The following is a 21,848-nucleotide window of genomic DNA, read 5'->3' as shown; positions in this document are numbered from 1 at the left end:
TGGTTGTAACCTAGAAATAAGCAGTGGATTTTCCCCAAGTCCGTTTTAATAAGGGTCTATGGACTTTTCTTTTTGGAAGCCATCCAAAACTTTTTTAAACTCTGCTAAGCTAACTGCTTTTATTACATTCTCTGGCAACGAATTCCAGAGTTTAATTACACATTGAGTGAAGAAAAGGTTTTTCTGTTGTTTTAAATTTACTACTTTGTAGCTTCATTGCTTGCCCCCTAGTCCTAGTATTTTTTGAAAGAGTAAACAAGCGATACGTACCGCCGTCAGCGAGCACGTCAACCACGTAAGTCTTTTTTTGATGTTTCCCTTTGCGGTGCTGGAAATCTACTTTTTAAATAAGCGCATAACAAGGAATGAGGAGTAAAGTGAGCCCTTTGTATCCCCCTTACATTACCATAATGTATCTGGGGGTGCAGATGGCCTTCTGAGGGTAACTAAGGTAGGTGTAGGGATAGAAAAGAGGCAAGTGGAGAGGGTACCGCAGGAGTAGTAGAGGCACAGAGGGGGATCTCAGACCAACCTCCCAACTCTCAACAGCCAGCGGAGGAGTCAGTGTTGGGTGAAAATCAAAATCACTAAGTACAAAATCAATTTGAAATCAAAATTAGTAAGCCAGTTGTGATTTCAAATTGAAATCAATCGGCACAGCGAGGTACTATTATTAAATGTAATTGTCATGGGACAGGATTATAGACTAATCTGTCAATATTGTTAAGTGCGAACATGCAAATTGCAAGTCCATATATAGCAAGAATTAATATATAAATAGGGTTTACGTACTTAGGTAGCTTAGGCTCAAGTTTAGACTTTGTCTTGAGTTTAGATCTCATCGGTGTTATTGACCATCACAGTAATAAATCCATGAATCCTAAGATCTAATCAACATCTGTCAGCAAATAAGTTTTAATTTTGTAACTGAAAAAAGATAATGTGATTTTAAATCTAAAATCAAAATCATTTCAAATCAAAAATCGTACAAAATGATTTTAAATTGCCATTTCAATGTACTTGATTTGAAATCATACCCATCACTGGGAAGATCAGCTGATATCTGTGCCAGGTTGTGACTTTCATTATGGAGCCGGATCCTGAGACATCAGGAGAACAGGGTGGGGAAGAGCTCCATGCATATCACACCATTTCACTCTCGGTCTCCTCCAAAAAGCAAGGTACTGTATTGTGTCTGCACCATCGGCAGCTTCAGGGGTGTGCAACTGCGGTCACATACACATTTGTGGGTATCATGTGATCTTCTGGGGTCCAGTGGTGGGTTATGGGATATAAGCTGAACCAGTTCTGGTTTTACTCCCCACCCTATCCTCCCTCCTTCCTTGTTGCACCCCTAAAACCTGCCAAAAGCCTACAAAAGCTACAAAGAGAAACAAAGCCATTTCTCACTCCCTGGGGACCCAAAATCCAGTTGGTGTCCCTCAGATTGAGACCAAGCCACTGTTGGTGGGGGTGTAGTTATGAAGGCCTAAACCATGTAGTTCCAGAGCTGGTAATTTATTTATTTTGATTTTGCTCACACCTTAGTTATACTGGATATTTCTCTGACCCAGGAGGGCTCACAATCTAAGTTTGTACCTGAGGCAATGGAGAGTTAAGTGACTTGCCCAAGATCACAAGGAGCAGAAGTGGGATTTGAACCAGCCACCTCTGGATTGCAAGAACTGATGCTCTGACCATTAGGCCACTCCTCCACCCCCTACCCATAATCTACAGATGGTGAAGTGTGGAAACATTGTTTTTCTTCTGTGGATTATAAAATAACAAACAAGGACATTTGTTGCCAGCAAGCACCACCCCCCTTCCTCCCCTCTTCTGGTCAGGTAACTGAAAGACAATGAATCATGCAATTCACTGTTTTTGATGGGTGTGTTCAAAGAGCCCATTTGAAGACTACTTGGCTGCAGCAGGTTTCCATCTTTTGAGAACTAATTAGCATTTGAAGGGAGCAAAGCAATGGATATGGAGGGAGAGAGACAAGATTCTTGTAGCATAAAGCCAAGGGAAGGAGAATGCAAGGGTGGAAACTGGATCCTGACCCTTTGAAGTGAGATAAAGATTCTTTTGCCGTCATCTGTGTTACTATGTATGTATGTTTTACTGAGGATGTGTTTAATTAACGAAAGGACTGAAATGTATCTTTTAAGGAAATGCAATATTGTTTATGTACCTTGTGGCAATTATGACAAACAAATGACATATCTTAGATGATGTATTCTTGGGAAAACCAGTTCTTTGGGCTGAGAAACTCTGTCTAAGTGCCTGGTCTGAAAGGCAGGACGGAACGCTGACAGTCTTCTTCACTTTGTCTCAGCATACTAAGGAATAGGAGTGAATTTCCACGGCAAGTCCCTTTGTTTTATGTTTAATTATTTATTTTTATTACATTTGTACTCCGCGCTTTCCCACTCATGGCAGGCTCAATGCGGCTTACATGGGGCAGTGGAGGGTTAAGTGACTTGCCCAGTGTCACAAGGAGCTGCCTGTGCCTGAAGTGGGAATCGAACTCAGTTCCTCAGGACCAAAGTCCACCACCCTAATCACTCCTCCACTTGAGGTTCTACATGGAATGTTGCTATTCCACTAGCAACATTCCATGTAGAAGTCGGCCCTTGCAGATCACCAATGTGGCTGCGCAGGCTTCTGCTTCTGTGAGTCTGACGTCCTGCACGTACGTGCAGGACGTCAGACTCACAGAAACAGAAGCCTGCGCAGCCTTCTACATGGAATGTTGCTAGTGGAATAGCAGCATTCCATGTAGAATCTCCAATAGTATCTATTTTATTTTTGTTACATTTGTACCCTGCGCTTTCCCACTCATGGCAGGCTTAATGCGGCTTACATGGGGCAATGGAGGGTTAAGTGACTTGCCCAGTGTCACAAGGAGCTGCCTGTGCCTGAAGTGGGAATCGAACTCAGTTCCTCAGGACCAAAGTCCACCACCCTAATCACTCCTCCACTTGAGGTTCTACATGGAATGTTGCTATTCCACTAGCAACATTCCATGTAGAAGTCGGCCCTTGCAGATCACCAATGTGGCTGCGCAGGCTTCTACATGGAATGTTGCTAGTGGAATAGCAGCATTCCATGTAGAATCTCCAATAGTAGCAACATTCCATGTAGAATCTCCAATAGTATCTATTTTATTTTTGTTACATTTGTACCCCGCGCTTTCCCACTCATGGCAGGCTCAATGCGGCTTACATGAGGCAATGGAGGGTTAAGTGACTTGCTACTACTACTCAGGGGCGTATCTGCGTGGGGCCTCAGGGGCCTGGGCCCCCGCAGATTTCGCCCTGGACCCCCCTACCGCTGCCAACCCTCCCCCTCCGTTGCTCGCCTACCTTCGCTGGCGGGGGACCCCAACCCCCGCCAGCCGAGGTCCGCGTCCTCCTGCCGCTGCCGGCTGCCTTTGGTCCTTTAATTCTTCCATTGAAGCTGGCGCCGACGAAAGTTTCTTTTGAGTCTGACGTCGCTGCACGTTGTACGTGCAGGACGTCAGACTCAGAAATTGTTTCTGAGTCTGACGTCCTGCACGTACAACGTGCAACGTGCAGCGACGTCAGATTCAAAAGAAACTTTTTCGTCGGCGCCAGCTTCAATGGAAGAATGAAAGGACCAAAGGCAGCCGGCAGCGGCAGGAGGACGCGGACCTCGGCTGGCGGGGGTTGGGGTCCCCCGCCAGCGAAGGTAGGCGAGCAACGGAGGGGGAGGGTTAGCAATGGCAGCGGCTGGGGGGAGGGGGATCGGCAATGGCGGCAGCGGCGGCGGCGGCGGGGGGGGGGGGCTATAATGTGCCCCCCCTCTCTGGCCCTGGCCCCCCCTACCGCCGCAGTTCAGATACGCCCCTGCTACTACTACTATTTAGCATTTCTATAGCGCTACAAGGCATACGCAGCGCTGCACAAACATAGAAGAAAGACAGTCCCTGCTCACAAGGAGCTGCCTGTGCCTGAAGTGGGAATCGAACTCAGTTCCTCAGGACCAAAGTCCACCACCCTAACCACTAGGCCACTTCTCCATCCCTTATTACCCTGCTTTTTATTTGCTACTACTAATTTCTTATTTTTCATATTCGGTAAAAATACATTTAATTAACGTGAGAAGCTTCTTTTGTTTATAGTTGTTTTTTTGTACTTATCAGGCTGGCAGTCCTAAGAAATCAGTTGGGGAATTCGTCTGGGTGAGGTGTACACTGATCAAGAATTAGAAGAAATCCCATTACACACACCAGTAACTGGGTTTTCTCCTCCTTCAGGATGTTGGTGCCACTCTGGTCTCTGCTAGCTTATGCCCTCCTCTGCCAGTTCCTGCAGCACCAGACGTCAGAGGCTGGTAAGGATTCAACTTCCATTTGCTTTGCTGTTCTCAGATTCTGCACTTCTCCCTGATTCTCTGGTTACCCCATCGCCTGCTGGTGAAAAAGTGCCATGTAAAATAGAGCCACATGGTCACCTGTTTCCTGGATTAACTGGCCGGCTGTTTATGAGCCAGTCTTTCTCCAGTCCACCTTCCAGCTTTGCCTCCTTCCATCTTAGGGACTGTACAAAACCTGGCCCATACAAATAGAAATCTAACATATGAATGCATAGAGTTACCATATGTCCGGTTTTACCCGGACGGCCGGACAACTGTGCAGGCTGGTGGGCGGGCCTAATGGTGTCCTATCCTAGCCTCCCCTTATTGTACTGCCCTGGTGGTCTAGTGACCACTTCGGGGCAGGAAAGAGCCCCCTCTTTCCTGCCCGGATAGCTGCCCTGCATTCGGTTCCCCTTGCAATGCTGAGTACTGACGGTCCCGGCACCAATTCAAAATGGCCACTGAGAGTTGTAGTCTCGCGAGGCTGCTTCAACTCTCGGCAGCCATTTTGAATCGGCAGCGGCAGGCAAAACCACCCCAAACCAGAGACAAGCCAGAACAGGACTGGAACACCGGACTGGAGTTGCAGCAGAGGCAAACAAGCTGGAACAGGCAGAGCAGGAAACAGCTAGGCTTCACCTGCACTTGACCGCCGTTCCCCAGGAGTTGAGCCCCTGGGTGCAGGCGGCCGGCAGGACTTTGCAGGACAGGGCAGGAGCTGGATACCAACAGGCAACATACAACAGAGTAGGACTAAAAGCTGCTAGGTAGCCACTAAGAAAGAAACACAGACAGGTGAGAATCAGAATTGAAAGCTGCCAAGCAGCCACAGAGAAAAAAACACAGACAACCAAAAACCAGACAAGGAAATAAGCAATAAAACCTAAGTTAAACTACACACAGACTAACTAGAATCAAACAAGGATTTCAAACAAGAACTGGACTAGGCAGAAGTGCACAAAGCACACCAACATACCAGGGACCTTAGACGAAGCAAAGGCAAAGCAGAGAGTTTCCAAATGGCTAATAAGCCCAGTAGCAGTTAGGCTCAGCTGCAGGAATCACCAGGCAGCTATGGGTGCTGTGCAGGCTCAAACAAAACAAGCAAGCCTGGCCACCCGGAAGATCTGGACCGGACTGGGCTGAAATCTGGAACGGGTGACAGTAACCAGACAGTCCATTGCAGCCACCAGGTCTGGCCACCAGGTGTCGAGAAGAAGGAGAGCATGGAACATGGGCACCACCGTGACATATAGTAACCCTATGAATGCAGATAACTGGAAAACCCATCTCATCTGTACATTCCCCCAACCTACAGACCCAAATCCATTTCTGGGTTTCCGTCACCTCCTCACTCTTCAGATCCCTTAAGCCTACATCAGGCTTTCTTGAAATTTTATTAGTGTTTTTGACTCTGTCGCCTCCTCTGGAATGCCATTCTATGTGCCAATCATTGTTTCTGTGAAGAAATATTTTCTGAATCTAATTTCCATCATAAATTGGGGCAACTATGCGGTGGCATAATACCCCGAATTCTATATAAGGCGCAGCAAGTAGCGTGCTTTAAATTGTGGGGCTGCAACCAATGTACGCATGCCACTCAATTGAGTAACGAGCCATTCAGTCATGATAATTGGCCGATAACAACCAATTATCATCACTAATTGGCCATAATTGGAATTTACCATGGGTATTATTAGGAAAGGTATGGAAAACAGGTGTGAGGATGTTATAATGCTGTTATATCGCTCCATGGTGCAACCGCACCTTGAGTATTGTGTCCAATTCTGGTCGCCGCATCTCAAGAAAGATATAGTGGAATTGGAAAAGGTGCAGCGAAGGGCGACTAAAATGATAGCGGGGATGAAGAAAGACTAAGGAGGCTAGGGCTTTTCAGTTTGGAGAAGAGACGGCTGGGGGGGAGACATGATATAGGCATATAAAATAATGAGTGGAGTGGAACAGGTGGATGTGAAGCGTCTGTTCACGCTTTCCAAAAATACTAGGACTAGGGGGCATGCGATGAAACTACAGTGTAGTAAATTTAAAACAAATTGGAGAAAATCTTTCTTCACCCAACGCATGATTAAACTCTGGAATTCGTTGCCGGAGAACGTGGTGAAGGCGGTTAGCTTGGCAGAGTTTAAAAAGGGGTTAGACGGTTTCCTAAAGGACAAGTCCATAAACCACTACTAAATGGACTTGGGAGAAATCCACAATTTTGGGAATAACATGTATAGAATGTTTGTACGTTTGGGAAGCTTGCCAGGTGCCCTTGGCCTGGATTGGCCGCTGTCGTGGACAGGATGCTGGGCTCGATGGACCCTTGGTCTTTTCCCAGTGTGGCATTACTTATGTACTTCTGTTTAGGTGTATTCTAAACAGAGGCTCACATAAATTCCAATGCACGTGGCTGAAAAGGGGGCATGGCCATGGGAGGAGTGTAGGCGTGACAAGGGTGTCAATCACATTCACCCGCGTTGTTATAAGATTCAGGGGAATGCATGTAAATTTAGGCAGGAGCATTTACACCAGGTTTTCAGTGGTGTAGATTGCTGCGCCTAAATGTCACGTGCTCTCCCGGCCTATGCGCTATTCTATAAGTACATACATAAGTATTGCCATACTGGGACAGACCACCAAAGTTCCATCAAGCCCAGCATCCTGTTTCTAACAGTGGCCAACCTAGGTCACAAATACCTAGCAAGATCCCAAAAAAGTACAAAACATTTTATGCAGCTTATCCCAGAAATAGTGGATTTTCCCAAGTCCGATTTAATAATTGTCTGTGGACTTTTCCTTTAGGAAGCCGTCCAAACCTTTTTTAAACTCTGCTAGGCTAACCGCCTTTACCACGTTCTCTGGCAACGAATTCCAGAGTTGAATTACACGTTGAGTGAAGAAACATTTTCTCAGATTTGTTTTAAATTTACTACATTGTAGCTTCATCGCATGCCCCCTAGTCCTAGTATTTTTGGAAAGCGTAAACAGACGCTTCACGTCTACCCGTTCCACTCCACTCATTATTTTATAGACCGCTATCATATCTCCTCTCCAAGCTGAAGAGCCCTAGCCACTTTAGCCTTTCCTCATAGGGAAGTCGTCCCATCCCCTTTATCATTTTCGTCGCCCTTCTCTGCACCTTTCCTAATTCCACTATATCTTGTTTGAGATGCGTTGACCAGAACTTAACACAACGTTCGAAGTGCGGTCACACCATGGAGGGATACAAAGGCATTATAACATCCTCATCATACTGTAGATGTGATTTCTAGAATATCGCTACATGTGTTAATATGATTCGCCTACATTTAAGATGCATTATCTGGCCCAATGTGTCTGTGTTTTTGTTTTGGGAGGGGTGGCAATCTGTTTTATCTATTCTATGCTAAAGCACAGTGTGTGTTTGTTTTGGAAGGGGTGTGTGTATGGGTTGTGTGTGTGTTTATGTTCATCTGTTTGAGGCAGGGGCGTATCTGCGTGGGGCCACAGGGGCCTGGGCCCCCCGCAGATTTCGCCCTGGCCCCCCTCCCCGCCGTCAACCCTCCCCCGCTGCTTACTTTTGCTGGCGCCGAGGTCCGACCCGCAATCTCCGTTTTTCGTCTACCTCCGTGGCCATGCTTCCAGGAAGTAACGCTGCAGTGCTGATTCGTTGAATCCAGTTCGGCGTCTGACGTCAGACGTCGAACTGGATTCAACGAATCAGCACTGCAGCGTTACTTCCTGGAAGCATGGCCACGGAGGAAGACGAAAAACGGAGATTGCGGGTCGGACCTCGGCGCCAGCAAAAGTAAGCAGCGGGGGAGGGTTGACGGCGGGGAGGGGGTGGAGAGAGAGGCGGCGGGGGGGGGGGAGGGAGGGAGGCAAAAATGTGCCCCCCCTCTCTGGCTGTGGCCCCCCCTACCGCCGGATTCTAGATACGCCCCTGGTTTGAGGAGGAGTGGCAGCTTGTACTATGATAGAGTAGCATGTGGACACTGGTCTCCTCGCTATTTTCTGTGGATGTCAGTTCCTAGATTCCCCCTTTCTGTCCTCTGCAGTGGAGAAGTTCTCCGTCATAGGTCCAGACCAGCCTCTGATCGCAATCATTGGCGAGGATGCCATTCTGCCCTGCCACCTCTCCCCTGCAGTCAGCGCAGAAGACATGGAGGTGCGCTGGTTCCGCTACAAGTTCCATAATGTCGTGCACCTGTACCAGAATGGCAAGGACGAGAACGACCGGCAGCTGCCAGACTACCAGGGCAGGACAGAGTTCATGAAGAGGAACATCAGCCATGGCAGTGTGGCCCTGAGGATACGCCGGCTCAGACTCTCCGACGAGGGGCAGTATCGCTGCTTCTTTGACAACAAGACCGTATATGAGGAAGCCGTACTGGAGCTGAAGGTGGCAGGTAACCTAACAATGCGGGAGCTTTTTCTTGTCTTTAAACCTCTCCTTTGCCTTCTTTTTCTCTTTCCTTTTTTCTGTCTGCTTTAGGGATCAAGTAGTCATAACGAGCTAGATTCTATATATGGCGTCTGAAACTTCTGCCTGGAAAAAAAAAAGCCTAAAGTACGCCTAAATTGTAGAGAATACACCTACAGTTCCGCACGGTTTACAGAACCAGTGTCCATCCGCATGACTGAATTTAGTAATGCGAAGGTGACAAATTGAAACGATGATGCTGTGTGGTCTAGAAAATTTATTTGTCGGCAAAATCAACTTGACACTGCAGTCTAGTTGTCACAAGTCGAGAGAAGATTCTTATAGATATTTACTTGAAACACTACATTACAGCAAGTGTTACTGGCAGACTTATCCACACTACATTGGAAGACTCCTGAGGCAGGTCGTTGGGCCGAAACACGGCCATGTCGAGTTGATTTTGCTGATTTAATAAGTCTTCTAGACCACACAGCATCATGATTTCAATTTGTCACCTTCGCTGTTTCCTAAGTGTGTTCATCTCTGCGAGGTTGTGTTCTTCTGTACTCTTGTAAATTTAGTTGTGGCCAATTACACCAAATAAAACTTGGTGTAAACACCGATACCTAAAGTATGCGTGGATTGGGCATATTCTATAACAGTGTGCATAGATTTTAGAAACGCCTACAACACGCCCATGACCACGCCCCCTTTTCAACTATGCGACTTAAAATTTAGGTGCATCACGTTATAGAACACACTTAGTCACACGCATAAATTCTAATTAATGCCACTTAGTGTCAAAAGTTGCTTGTTAAATAGCAATTATCAGCACTGATTAGCTTGCTAACTAATTAAGTTGCTTGCAACTTTGGTCACATTATATGGAATCTGGGGGAATGCACTCAGAGAACGCTGGGCGCCATGATAATATTTTTAAAGCCATGTAAGAAGATATGTAGTCCTTGAACTGCCAAATCCATAAACTCTTCTGTAGATATCATGCCTATCTCTTTCTCACTCTCTCTGTCTCCCTCTTTCTTTGGGAGTAAAATGCATTGTTACAGCTGCATTGGACTTCCAACAAGGCTGAGACATCCTGTCCAAGGTGGACGTGGTTAACAGCCAAACATAAATAAACCTAGGGAGAATGGGTATGTGGGAAACCAGCCTCACTAATTTTGGGGGCTGTATGAATTATTACAAACCTTTGGAAAGAAATCATGGGTGTCAGTTCAAATATTGGTCTTGTAAGAATCGGAGAGGAAGATGACAAGGCTGGAAAGACCCTACAAGTTGGGATGGTGGAGCCCAGCCTTTTGGAGATTTGGGCATGCTTGGGAGGAGACTTACAGGGGAATTTTCGAAAGAGAAGGGTGCCCATCTTCCGACACAAATCCGGAGATGGGCGTCCTTCTCTCAGGGTCGCCCAAATTGGCATAATCGAAAGCCGATTTTGGGCGCCCTCAACTGCTTTCCGTCACGGGGATGACCAAAGTTCACGGGGGCGTGTCGGCACCATACCGAAGGTGGGACTGGGGCGTGATTAAGAGATGGGCGTCCTCAGCCAATAATGGAAAAAAGAAGGGCGTCCCTGATGAGCACTTGGCCAACTTTACTTGGTCCATTTTTTCTTGCGACCAAGCCGCGAAAATGCCCAAATTGACCAGATGACCACCGGAGAGAATTGGGGATGACCTGCCCTGACTCCCCCAGTGGTCACTAACCCCCTCCCACCCTCAAAGAAACAACTTTAAAAACTTTTGTTGCCAGCCTGAAATGTCAAACTCAGGTCCGTCACAGCAGTATGCAGGTCCCTGGGAAGGGAGGTATATGTGTGTCAGCGGAGGCATAGAGGGGCATAATCGAACGGCGCCGGCGAAATAGATTGCCGGTGATCTATTTTGGCGGTGACGCAACAGCTGGCCGTAACCGTATTATCAAAAAAGATGGCCGGCCATCTTTTCTTTCGATAATACGGTTTGGCCCGGCCAAATGCCAGAGTTCGCCGGGTTTGAGATGGCCGTTTTTGTTTTTCAGCGATAATGGAAAAAAATGCCGGTCATCTCAAACCCGGCGAAATCCAAGGCATTTGGTCATGGGAGGAGCCAGCATTTGTAGTGCACTGGCCCCTCTGACATGCCAGGACACCAACCGGGCACCCTAGGGGGCACTTCTAAAAAATTTTTTAAAATACACAAATAGCTCCCAGGTGCATAGCTCCCTTACCTTGGGTGCTGAGCCCCCCAAATCCCCCCCAAACCCACTCCCCACAACTCTACACCATTACTATAGCCCTTATGGGTGAAGGGGGGCACCTAAATGTGGGTACAGTGGGTTTTTTTTGGGGGGGGGGTTGGAGGGCTCAACACTTACCACCACAAGTGTAACAGGTAGGGGGGGGGATGGACCTGGGTCTGCCTGCCTGAAGTGCACTGCACCCATTAAAAACTGCTCCAGGGACTTGCGTACTGCTGTCAGGGAGCTGGGTATGATATTTGAGGCTGGCATACAGGCTGGCAAAAAAGGTTTTTATTTTTATTTTTTTAGTGTGGGAGGGGGTTGGTGACCACTGGGGGAGTACGGGGAGGTCATCCCCCATTCCCTCCGGTGGTCATCTGGTCAGTTGGGGCACCTTTTTGAGGCTTGGTCGTGAAAATAAAAGGACCAAGTAAACCCGGCGAAATACTGATTAACGCCGCTTTTTTTTTCCATTATCCGCGAAAGCCGGCCATCTGGTAGCCACGCCCATGCCCGCCCATGTCCCGCCTTTGCTATGCCACCGACACGCCCCCTTGAACTTACGCCGGCTCGGCGACAGAAAAGCGGCGATGGTGTCAAAAAAGCAGCTTTCGATTATACCGATTTCGCAGCTTTTGAGAGATCGACGGCCATCTCCCGATTTATGTCGGAAGATGCCCGGCAATCACTTTCGAAAATAAGCCTGATAGTGAAGGCGTGGACGTCCTTCGTTCAAACATTTTGGATGTCCTGAACTGCCCCCCCCCCCCCCCCCCACAGGGACAGCCAAATTTCAAGGGAGAGGAATGGCCTAGTGGTTAGAGCACTGGTCTTGCAATCCAGAGGTGGCCAGTTCAAATCCCACTGCTGCCACCTGTGATCCCAAATCAAAAAAACATAAAGGGGCTGTCAGAGGCATAGCAGACATGGATATCCTTCTCACAGAAACATACACATTTTGGACATCCTCAACTGCCATCACAGGGGCTGCTCAACTGCTGTTGCAGGGACAGAGGCATAGCAAAGGACGTCCTTCACCCATAGTCCAAAAAAAAAACAGACGTCCCTCATGAGCACCTGGACTTGTACTTTTCTAAGGTTGTAGATGGCAATTTATTTAAGGTTGAGGACGGCTATTATACACATAGCTTGTCTGCATGTATGAAGCCATCTTTTGCAAGCGCAGAGCAGCCACGCATAATGCTTGGCTGCTCTGCACTGGCTTCCCCTTCTTAGGAAGGAACTCGTGTGCAAATGAGCTAACAGTGAGCAGCTCATTTGCATGCAATTTCCTTCATGCATGCCCATTCCTGTCCGAATCACTAAGGGATCGGTAAGGGAAGGGCTTTTTCTGTTCAGTTAGTCCCTGCAGTGCCCCCTAGGGTGCCCGGTTGGTGTCCTGGCATGTCAGGGGGACCAGTGCACTATGAATGCTGGCTCCTCCTACGATCAAATGTGTTGGATTTGGTCATTTTTGAGATGGACGTCCTCGGTTTCCATTATCGCCAAAAACTGGGGACGACCTTCTCTAAGATCGACCATCTCTAAGGTCGACCTAAATGTTGAGATTTGGGCGTCCACGACCGCATTATCAAAATGAAAGATGGACACCCATCTTGTTTCGATAATACGGGTTTCCCCGCCCCTTCGCCGGGACGTCCTTAGAGATGGTCGTCCCCGTTCGATTATGCTCCTCTTTGTGGAATGATGGGCTAGGCACTATTTATTTATTTAAAATATTTATTTCCCGCCTATCAAATAGGTGGGTTACAAAATAAACAAACATAGTAATTTAGACAAAGTCACATACAAACACGTAATCAGCATATATATTATTTCTTCATCTTCATAACATACATACATACTAAATTAAAACTGAAAATATGCCTTTGTAAATACAAATGCCTTTAACTGTTTCTTTAAAATATCGCGCTTCTGCAACAAACGACGCCTCAAAGGTATTTATTTATTTATTTGTAGCATTTGTATCCCACATTTTCCCACCGATTTCCAGGCTCAATGTGGCTTACATTATACCGTATTGGCGATCACCATTCCGGGTTGAAGGTTACAAATGGTATTACATTAAAGCAGATACATACATGGTAAAGTAGAGTACATTATGGTATTGCATAGAGGTTCCTGAGTGATAGAGTAAGTTATAACATATATAATTCATTCCACCCACTAGGGTCAACATAAATAATGCTGCCTTTTCTGTAAGAGAAAAATGCAAATGTCTCAATAATGGAACAATCCAACACTGTGTATTTTCAGGACATAACACTCATGTAGGCCTACAATTCTGCAGCACTTTCGTAAAATACACAGGTAATAAATAAAAATAAAACAGAAAAGAAAATAAGATGATACCTTTTTTATTGGACAATAAAAAAGGTATCATCTTATTTTCTTTTTGATGTTTTGATTTATTTCTGTTTATTACATTTAAAAGTGGAATAACTGGCTGGCCCAAGGCAAGATGCCTCTCCCCCCCCCCCGCCAGGGCTGAGATGCTGTGCCCCCCCCCCCCCCCCCAGGCGTTTTATCTCATCATGGTGACATTCCAAGCACGGCAGCGGCAACAATTCCCATATGCTGCCCTGCCAGCACCCGCCTCTTCCCTTTACTGCAGCTGCCTGAGTGAAACAGGAAGTTACTTCAGGCGAAGCCAAACCCCACCCCCCACCCCGAGATGCCGCTCCTGCAGAGTGCCACCTCAGGCCCCCGCCTCAGGTGGCCTAATGGCCGTTCCGACGACTAAGACATCTGCCACATCACTTTACTCAAGATGTAAAAGAAACAGGAACTGACTTGTGAAAAGTCAAATTTCAACAGTTTAACATAGTAGCATAGTAAATGACGGCAGATAAAGACCTGTACGGTCCATCCAGTCTGCCCAACAAGATAAACTCATTTTACTTGGTATGTGATACTTTATACACAAATTTGATTTGTCCTTGCAGAAGTCTGCCCAGCACTGTTCTTATACTAAGTTCTGAAGTGAACCCCTTAAAATTTAGACTCAAGCCCATCCCTATCTATTCACTCACAATCAGGGCGTAGACCATAGAAATCTGCCCAGCACCGATTTCGCTTCCCAATTACCAGTGTCGCCACCCAATCTCCGCTAAGATTCCGCTGAACCAGAAACCCAAATCATGGCAACGTTCCATGTAGAACCCCAAAGAATAACAAGATTCTGGAATCTTAGAGTGACAAGATTCCATGTAGAACCCCAAAGAGCAGCAAGGTTCTGGAATCCTAAAGAGTCACAAGATTCCATGTAGAACCTCAAATAATAGCAAGATTCTGGAATCCTAAAAAGTGACAAGATTCCATGCAGAATTTCAAAGAGTAGCAACATTCCATACTACAAATCCCAGGGCAAGCAGTTGCTTCCCATGTCTGTCTCAATAACAGACTATGGACTTTTACTCCAGGAATTTGTCCATAGTCTGCTATTGAGACAGACATTTAGATACCCAAGAATCAATTCTTTGAAAGTGAAAGAAAGGAGGCTCCCAGAGGTATACTCAGGAGAGGCACTGGAAAATATTTACTCATACAGAGGGTGGTGAGTGCATGGACCAGACTCGGAAGGGTGTACATAAGAACATAAGCATTGCCGTACAGGGACAGACTGAAGATCTATCAGACTCGGTACCCTGTTTCCAAAAGTGGCCCATCCAGGTCCCAAAAGATCCCAAAAGAGTAAAACAGATTTTATGCAGCTTATCCCAGGAATAAGTGGATTTTCCCAAGTCCATTTTAGTAAGGCTTGACCAAACCTTTTTTTAAAACCCTGCTAAGCTAACTGTTTTTGCCACATTCTCTGGCAACAAATTCCAGAGTTTAATTACATGTTGAATGTAGAACTATTTTCTGCGGTGACGATGGTGTTAGTGGAGGCGGAATAAAGCTGTAGATCAATACACAGTAAACAGTATTGCAACAGGGAGGGGAAATGAGTAGACAAGATGAGTCTTAGTCTTTACAGGACTTGCCCTTCCACAAGGTGAACTAGGTGTCTGCCTAGGGCAACAGATCTTAGGGAGTAGCAGCACAGCCTGCAGAGCAGCAGTGGGCTTTTAAGCAACCACATGTGCATGGGTGCTTAAGGCCCATCCCCACCAATAAGCAGTTTTTGGGTTGGGGGGTGGGGGGGGGACATGCAGCAAGCTTTCAGCACATGCATGTGCTCAAAGACCCAGTGCTGCGCTTAGAGTGGAGAATGGAAGTAGGGTGATGTTTGCAGCAAAGATGGCAGGGGGGTGGGAAGAGGGGAGAGATGGTGAACATCTTGGGGAGGTAGGAAAAGAGAGATCTGAACTACCAGGGGATAGTTAAGGAAGGGAAGATGCTGGACTGGGGGAGGTAGGAAAGGGGAGATGCTGGACCACAGGAAAAGGAGGGTGCATGGCTGAAGGTTTTCCTAGAGTGTCAGATAACCTTGGGCCCGCTCTGGGTCCTTAGCTGTGGTTATATTCAGTTCTCTCTCTCTCTCTGTATTTAGTTGTATTTTCATATTTGAATACTTAGAAACTATTGGCAACACCGTAGTGGCCACGCTCTGAACTCAGCTTGCATGGATCCTTCCTAGCTTTGTGTTTTGATGTTGAAACTTCCGACCTTTTGTTCCCCTTTTAAAAAGAAGCTAGAAATACTTTTCTACAAACTGATCTGTGTGATTCATTCTGTGGCAGTGCCTGGAGATGAAATTTGTCCTGTTAATGTTTGGAATTAAATCTATGCTTCTGGCACCACCTTGCAGATTGCAGCTACGTATTTCATTTATACTAAGAGGTGTTTTTTTTCTCTCTCTTTTGGAATTCCCCATTTGTTTACATTAAAACAACCTCTTCCTGGTTTCTATACTAGATAAATCAACATAATGATAGATATGTTTTGTTTGGTCAATAAAAAAAAAAATAACACAGCCATCTCCTGGGGGCATTTGAAGTGTTTGAGCTCACGATGCTAAATATTATTGTCAATGTCCTGTTCCAGGATTAGGCTCCGCCCCTCATATCCACATCGCTGGCCACGAGGAGGGCGGGGTCCGCGTGGTGTGCAATTCCACGGGATGGTTTCCAGAACCAGAGCTGAGGTGGAAGGAAGACGACGGGCAGCAGGCTGCCCCATTCTCTAAGATGGTGTACGCTGAGGGGGATGGACTGTTCAGAATCGAGACATCCCTGGTTCTCAGGATGTCCCAGCATGGGAAGCTGTCCTGCTCCATTAGAAACCCGCTCACAGGACATGAGAAAGAGGCGGCCGTGTCTGTGTCAGGTGAGACACTATCTGTAGCAGGGGAATGATGATATATGATCTGTAGAGTCCTCTTAAGCATTTTTGGATTGAAAGAAAATGAAACAGAATCAGGCAGCGAAAATTGGGGGGGGGGGGAATGTGCATTTTGTTGTAAAGTGTTCTGGTCGAGAAATTCTGTAACGGATGAACTAAGGGAAAAAATTTTTCAATCACGGAGGATTCAGAGAGCCTTTTACTAAGGCGCACTCACGTATTTAGCGTGCGCTAAAATTGTGAGCTCGCTAAACGTTAGAGACGCCAGTGCATTCCTATGGGCGTCTCTAACATTTGGCGAGCTCACGTTTTTAGCACGTGCTAAAAACGTGAGCGCACCTTAGTAAATGATGCCCTCAATTTTCAAAGGTGCTATTTTCCTAATTTTGTTACAGGAAAATTTACTAGGATTGAGTTTCTAAATTTATCATATGATCATACTGGGCCAGACTGATGGTCTGTCTAGCCTAGTATCCTGCTTCCAACAGTGGCCAATCCAGGTCACAGGTATCTGGCAAAACCCCAAAGATCAGCAAAATTCTATGCTATTGATCCCAGGGATAAGCAGTGGCTTCCCCCATGTCTATGTTAATAGCAGATTATGGACTTTTCCTCCAGGAACTTGTCCAAACTTTTTTTTTAAACCCAGATATGGTAACTGCTGTTACCACATCCTCCGGCAACAAGTTCCAGAGCTTAACTATTTGTTGAGTGAAAAAATATTTTCTCCTATTTATTTTAAAAGTATTACTGTATAATTTCATGGCGTGTCCTGTTGTCTTCGTAAACAATCGATTGACGTCTACCTGTTCTACTCTACTCAGGATTTTGTAGACCTCTCATATTCTTCCTCAGCCATCTGTTCTCCAAGCTGAAGAGCCCTAACCTCTTATACCTTTCCTCATATGACAGTAGTTTCATCCGCTTAATCGTTTTGGTTACCCTTCTTTCAACCTTTTCTAATTCTGCTATATCTTTTTTAAGATACGGCGACCAGAACTGAACACAGTACTCAAGGTGAGATCGCACCATGGAGCGATACAGAGGCATTATAATATGCTTGGTCTTATTTTCTATTTCTTTCCTAATAATTCCTAACATTCTATTTGGTTGTTTGGCCGCCACCTCTCAATGGGCAATTTATTTTGCAACCAGACTTATCTAGATAAGTTAGCCAAACAGCATTCTGGGGCCGATATTCAGACCATAGGCCCAGCACTAAACCCAGATACTCAATGCCAGGCCGTTTTCAGTGACCGGCATTGAATAACTGGTTTATTTTGGGCCGGTTTGAACGTAACCGGCTAAGTCGATATTCAGACTCAGTTGGTTATGTTCAAACCAGCCAAAGATACATCATGTTTTCATGCGGCCAAATAGAGCTGCTGAACTGGGGCTGAAAATTGATGGATAGCCAGTTATATCGTTCGATATAACCGGTTAGCCGCTGGCCACTAACTAGAGATATTCACTACTACTACTACTACTATTTAGCATTTCTATAGCGCTACAAGGCGTACGCAGCGCTGCACAAACATAGAAGAAAGACAGTCCCTGCTCAAAGAGCTTACAATCTAAAAGACAAAAAAAAAAGTAAGCAAATCAAATCAATTAATGTGTACAGGAAGGAGGAGAGGAGGGTAGGTGGAGGCGAGTGGTTACGAGTCAAAAGCAATGTTAAAGAGGTGGGCTTTCAGTCTAGATTTAAAGGTGGCCAAGGATGGGGCAAGACGTAGGGGCTCAGGAAGTTTATTCCAGGCGTAGGGTGCAGCGAGACAGAAGGCGCGAAGTCTGGAGTTGGCAGTAGTGGAGAAGAGATAGCCAGCTATCCTCCCGCTGAATATCACCGGATAGCCGGTTATGAGGCATTTTACCAGCCAGGTGCTGATCCTGGCTGGTTAAGGTGTCCTTTTACTAAGGCGTGCCGAAAAATGGCCTGCGCTGGTGTAGGCGCATGTTTTGGACACGCGCAGGTCCATTTTTCAGTGCCTTAGACTGCAAAGGAATCAAATACAAACAGTCATACGCTACCACTTTTGAGTACAAAAGTACACAGATCTGGAACACACTACCAGTGGCCCTGAAAAAAATGGACAACCTAACCAGCTTTCGCAAATCTCTGAAGACACACCTCTTCAACAAAGCCTATTAAGGACATCCTCACTAACTAACTATTCCCAAACTACCCAGGTGCATCCAAAATACCTCTCACAATACCTACCTAGCTCCTACTTCTAAATTTACCTACCTTAACTTATTATCGACTTTATCTAAGATCATGTAATGACTGCATCATAACAACACTCTGTAAGCCACATTGAGCCTGCAAAAAGGTGGGATAATGTGGGGTACAAATGCAATAATAATAATACAAACTAACTCTAGCTCATAACATTCAAAATAGCTGATGTTATATATTATTTATATTTTTTTTGAAAATTGGAGAAAAGCCCTCAGAAACCAAAGGCGAGACGTCTTTGGTTTAAAACACTGTCACAGTTACTTTATGTGTACAGCGTTTGATTTCGATCACTGGGCATAAAAACTCCAATAACTAAGAAAACAAAACATTTTTTTGTGATGCTGTTAAATAGTGATTGAAGTGCTAACTTGCAAATGAAAATAGAAAAAACTTCTCTCTGATTGAAAATTCTCTTTTTTTTTTCCACTTGAGTCTGTGCTGGATAAAATGATAAGCTAAGTGCTTTCCTCATTAATATTAGTCATAAGCAAGATTTGTGGGGGGGAAAAAAAAGAAAAAAAGAGAATTTTCAATCAGAGAGAAGTTTTTTCTATTTTCATTTGCAAGTTAGCACTTCAATCACTATTTAAAAGCATCACAAAAAAATGTTTTGTTTTTTTAAAGTTATTGGAGTTTTTATGCCCAGTGATTGAAATCAAACGCTGTACACATAAAGTAACTGTGACAGTGTTTTAAACCAAAGACGTCTCGCCTTTGGTTTCTGAGGGCTTTTCTCCAATTTTCAGTGCGCCTGCAAAAAAGGCCTTTTTTTTTGGGGGGGGGGGGGGGGTGCCGAAAATGTATGTGTGGCAAAATAAAAACTGGCGCTCATCCATTTTGAGCCTGAGACCTTACCGCCACCCATTGACTTAGCCGGTAAGGTCTCGCGCATTAACTGTGCGGCAATTGTCATGTGCGCGTACACTGCTGATTATCGCCCAGTTAGCGCCAAGCGGTAGAAAAGAAAAAATATTTTCGGACGTGCTTAAGAAATGGAATTACCGCAGGGGTCACGCGGTAGCCGGGCGGCTGTTCCAAATTGACACGCATTGGATGCGCGTAGGCGCCTACGCTCCTTAATCAAAGGGCCCCTAAACGCTTTTGAATATTGGGGGGAGTCTGTCTCCAGGTAAACTCTTTTAACTACAGCCCAGGAACACTTAAAACGCCAACATATCAAGCTGAAAGTTTGCCCAGAAAGTAAAATTTGCCAGATACCTGGGCAAATATGTTGAATTTCAACCCCTTTGCTTTTAGGAGAATCCACTGAGCACTCACACTGGGAAGATCTGTCAATGAGAAATATTTCTTCCTTGAGGTTGATAATGGGGAAGGGACGACTTCCCTATGAGGAAAGGCTAAAGCGGCTAGGGCTCTTCAGCTTGGAGGAAGACGGCTGAGGGAAGATATGAGAGAGGTCTATAAAATAATGAGTGGAGTGGAATAGGTAGATGTAAATCGCTTGTTTTTCCAAAAATACTAGCACTAGGGGGCACACAGCAAAGCTACTAAGTAATAAATTTAAAACCAATCTGAAAAAATTATTTCTTCACTCAACATGTAATTAAACTCTGGAATTCGTTGCCAGAGAATGTAGTAAAAGCAGTTAGCTTAGCGGGGTTTAAACGTTTGGATAACTTCCTAAAAGAAAAGTTCATAAGCTATTATTAAAATGGATTTGGGAAAAAGCCACTGCTTATTTCTAGGATAAGCAGTATAAAATGGTACTGTTTTGGGATCTTGCCAGGTACTTGTGACCTGGATTAGCCACTGTTGGAAACATTTTCTCTCTTTGTTTAGTCAAGCTGGAGCAGAGTATTCTGTCTTCTCTACATGCATCCCACTTTCTGTTTCTAGCGCCCAAGAAGGAATTTTTCTTCATTATATTTCGAGTCTCAGTAGTCTCCTTTGGCAACTTTTCACTTCTTCAATGTCATGGACATGGGAATATTTGTCTAACTCTGGGAGAGTGTTTTTTCTTTCCCTACTGGATAGCGAGGTGGTGAGAGTCTGACGGACAATGCCTTAACAGTAGCTTAGGTCATTTATCAAAGTACAATGAAGAATCTACTCTTCACATGGCATGTGGTTGGATTAAAAACAAAAAACAAAAACACATTCCAGCTTATAATCGAACGAGAAAAACGCCCAAGTTCCGACCTAAATCGGGAGATGGGCGTCTTTCTCACAAAAACAAATAAAGCGGTATAATCGAAAGCCGAACTTTGGACGCTTTCAACTGGACTCCGTCGCGGATGCGGACAAAGTGGACGGGGGCGTGTCGGAGGCGTGGTGAAGGCGGAACTGGGGCGTGGTTATCACCCGAACAGAGATGGGCGCCTTTCGCCGATAATGGATGCGTTTGTAGCTAGAATTTAGGGCACTTTTCCTGGACCCTGTTTTTTCACGAATAAGGCCCCAAAAAGTGCCCTAAATGACCAGATGACCCCCAGAGGGAGTCGGGGATGACCTCCCCTGACTCCCCCAGTGGTCACTAACCCCCTCCCACCACAAAAAATGATGTTTCACAACTTTTTATTTTCACCCTCAAATGTCATACCCTCCTCCCAAGCAGCAGTATGCAGGTCCCTGGAGCAGTTGTTAGGGGGTGCAGTGGACGTCAGGCAGGTGGACCCAGGCCCATCCCCCCCCTACCTGTTACAATTGTGCTGCTTAATGCTTAGTCGTCCAACCCCCCCAAACCCACTGTACCCACATGTAGGTGCCCCCCTTCACCCCTTAGGGCTATAATAATGGTGTCGACATGTGGGCAGTGGGTTTTGAGGGGGATTTGGGGGGCTCAACACACAAGGGAAGGGTGCTATGTACCTGGGAGCTCCTTTACCTTTTTTTTGTTTTTGTAAAAGGGTGCCCGGTTGGTGTCCTGGCATGTGAGGGGGACCAGTGCACTATGAATCCTGGCCCCTCCCACGAACAAATGCCTTGGATGTATTCGTTTTTGAGCTGGGCGATTTCATTTTCCATTATCGCTGAACAGCAAAAACGCCCAGCTCACACCTTGGCGAATAAAACATGGGCGTCAATTTTTTTTGGAACATACGGTTCACTCCGCCCCTTCACGGACCCGTTCTCGGAGATTAACGCCCATGGAGATAGGCGTTTCTGTTCCATTATGCCCCTCATTGTGTGTATTTTTTCTCTTGGATTTCACTCTACTTTCAGGGGAAGAGACTCGCAGCTTCTGGGCTTTGTCAGCGGATAGTACCTTAATGGGATGTCCCTCTTCTACAACTTTTTGTTTTCGCTTTGACC

At 45.8% G+C, this 21,848-nt stretch overlaps 2 protein-coding genes across 7 annotated transcripts in view; one reads left to right on the top strand and one right to left on the bottom strand.

Annotated features, from left to right (window-relative positions):
- The window catches only part of LOC115466310 (carbohydrate sulfotransferase 6-like), a 135,040-nt gene that overhangs the window by 77,780 nt on the left and 35,412 nt on the right, over positions 1 to 21,848 (bottom strand). The gene's annotated exons all lie outside the window — the stretch shown is intronic.
- Positions 1 to 21,848, top strand: part of LOC115466308 (butyrophilin subfamily 2 member A1-like) — a 61,356-nt gene that overhangs the window by 21,600 nt on the left and 17,908 nt on the right. For 5 of the 6 annotated variants that reach the window (XM_030197479.1, XM_030197478.1, XM_030197474.1 and 2 more), the window contains exons 2-4: positions 4,280 to 4,356; positions 8,421 to 8,771; positions 16,037 to 16,318. In XM_030197479.1, the coding sequence (XP_030053339.1) occupies positions 4,280 to 4,356; positions 8,421 to 8,771; positions 16,037 to 16,318 (710 nt within the window). Of the gene's footprint in view, positions 1 to 4,165; positions 4,357 to 8,420; positions 8,772 to 16,036; positions 16,319 to 21,848 lie in introns of all 6 variants that reach the window. The other variant, XM_030197475.1, reaches the window with a different exon arrangement.

This window comes from Microcaecilia unicolor, chromosome 3 (genome assembly GCF_901765095.1).
Source record: "Microcaecilia unicolor chromosome 3, aMicUni1.1, whole genome shotgun sequence".
Lineage (NCBI taxonomy): Eukaryota > Metazoa > Chordata > Amphibia > Gymnophiona > Siphonopidae > Microcaecilia > Microcaecilia unicolor.
The sequence above is the reverse complement of the archived record's forward strand: the minus strand, read 5'-3'. Positions and strand labels throughout refer to the sequence as shown.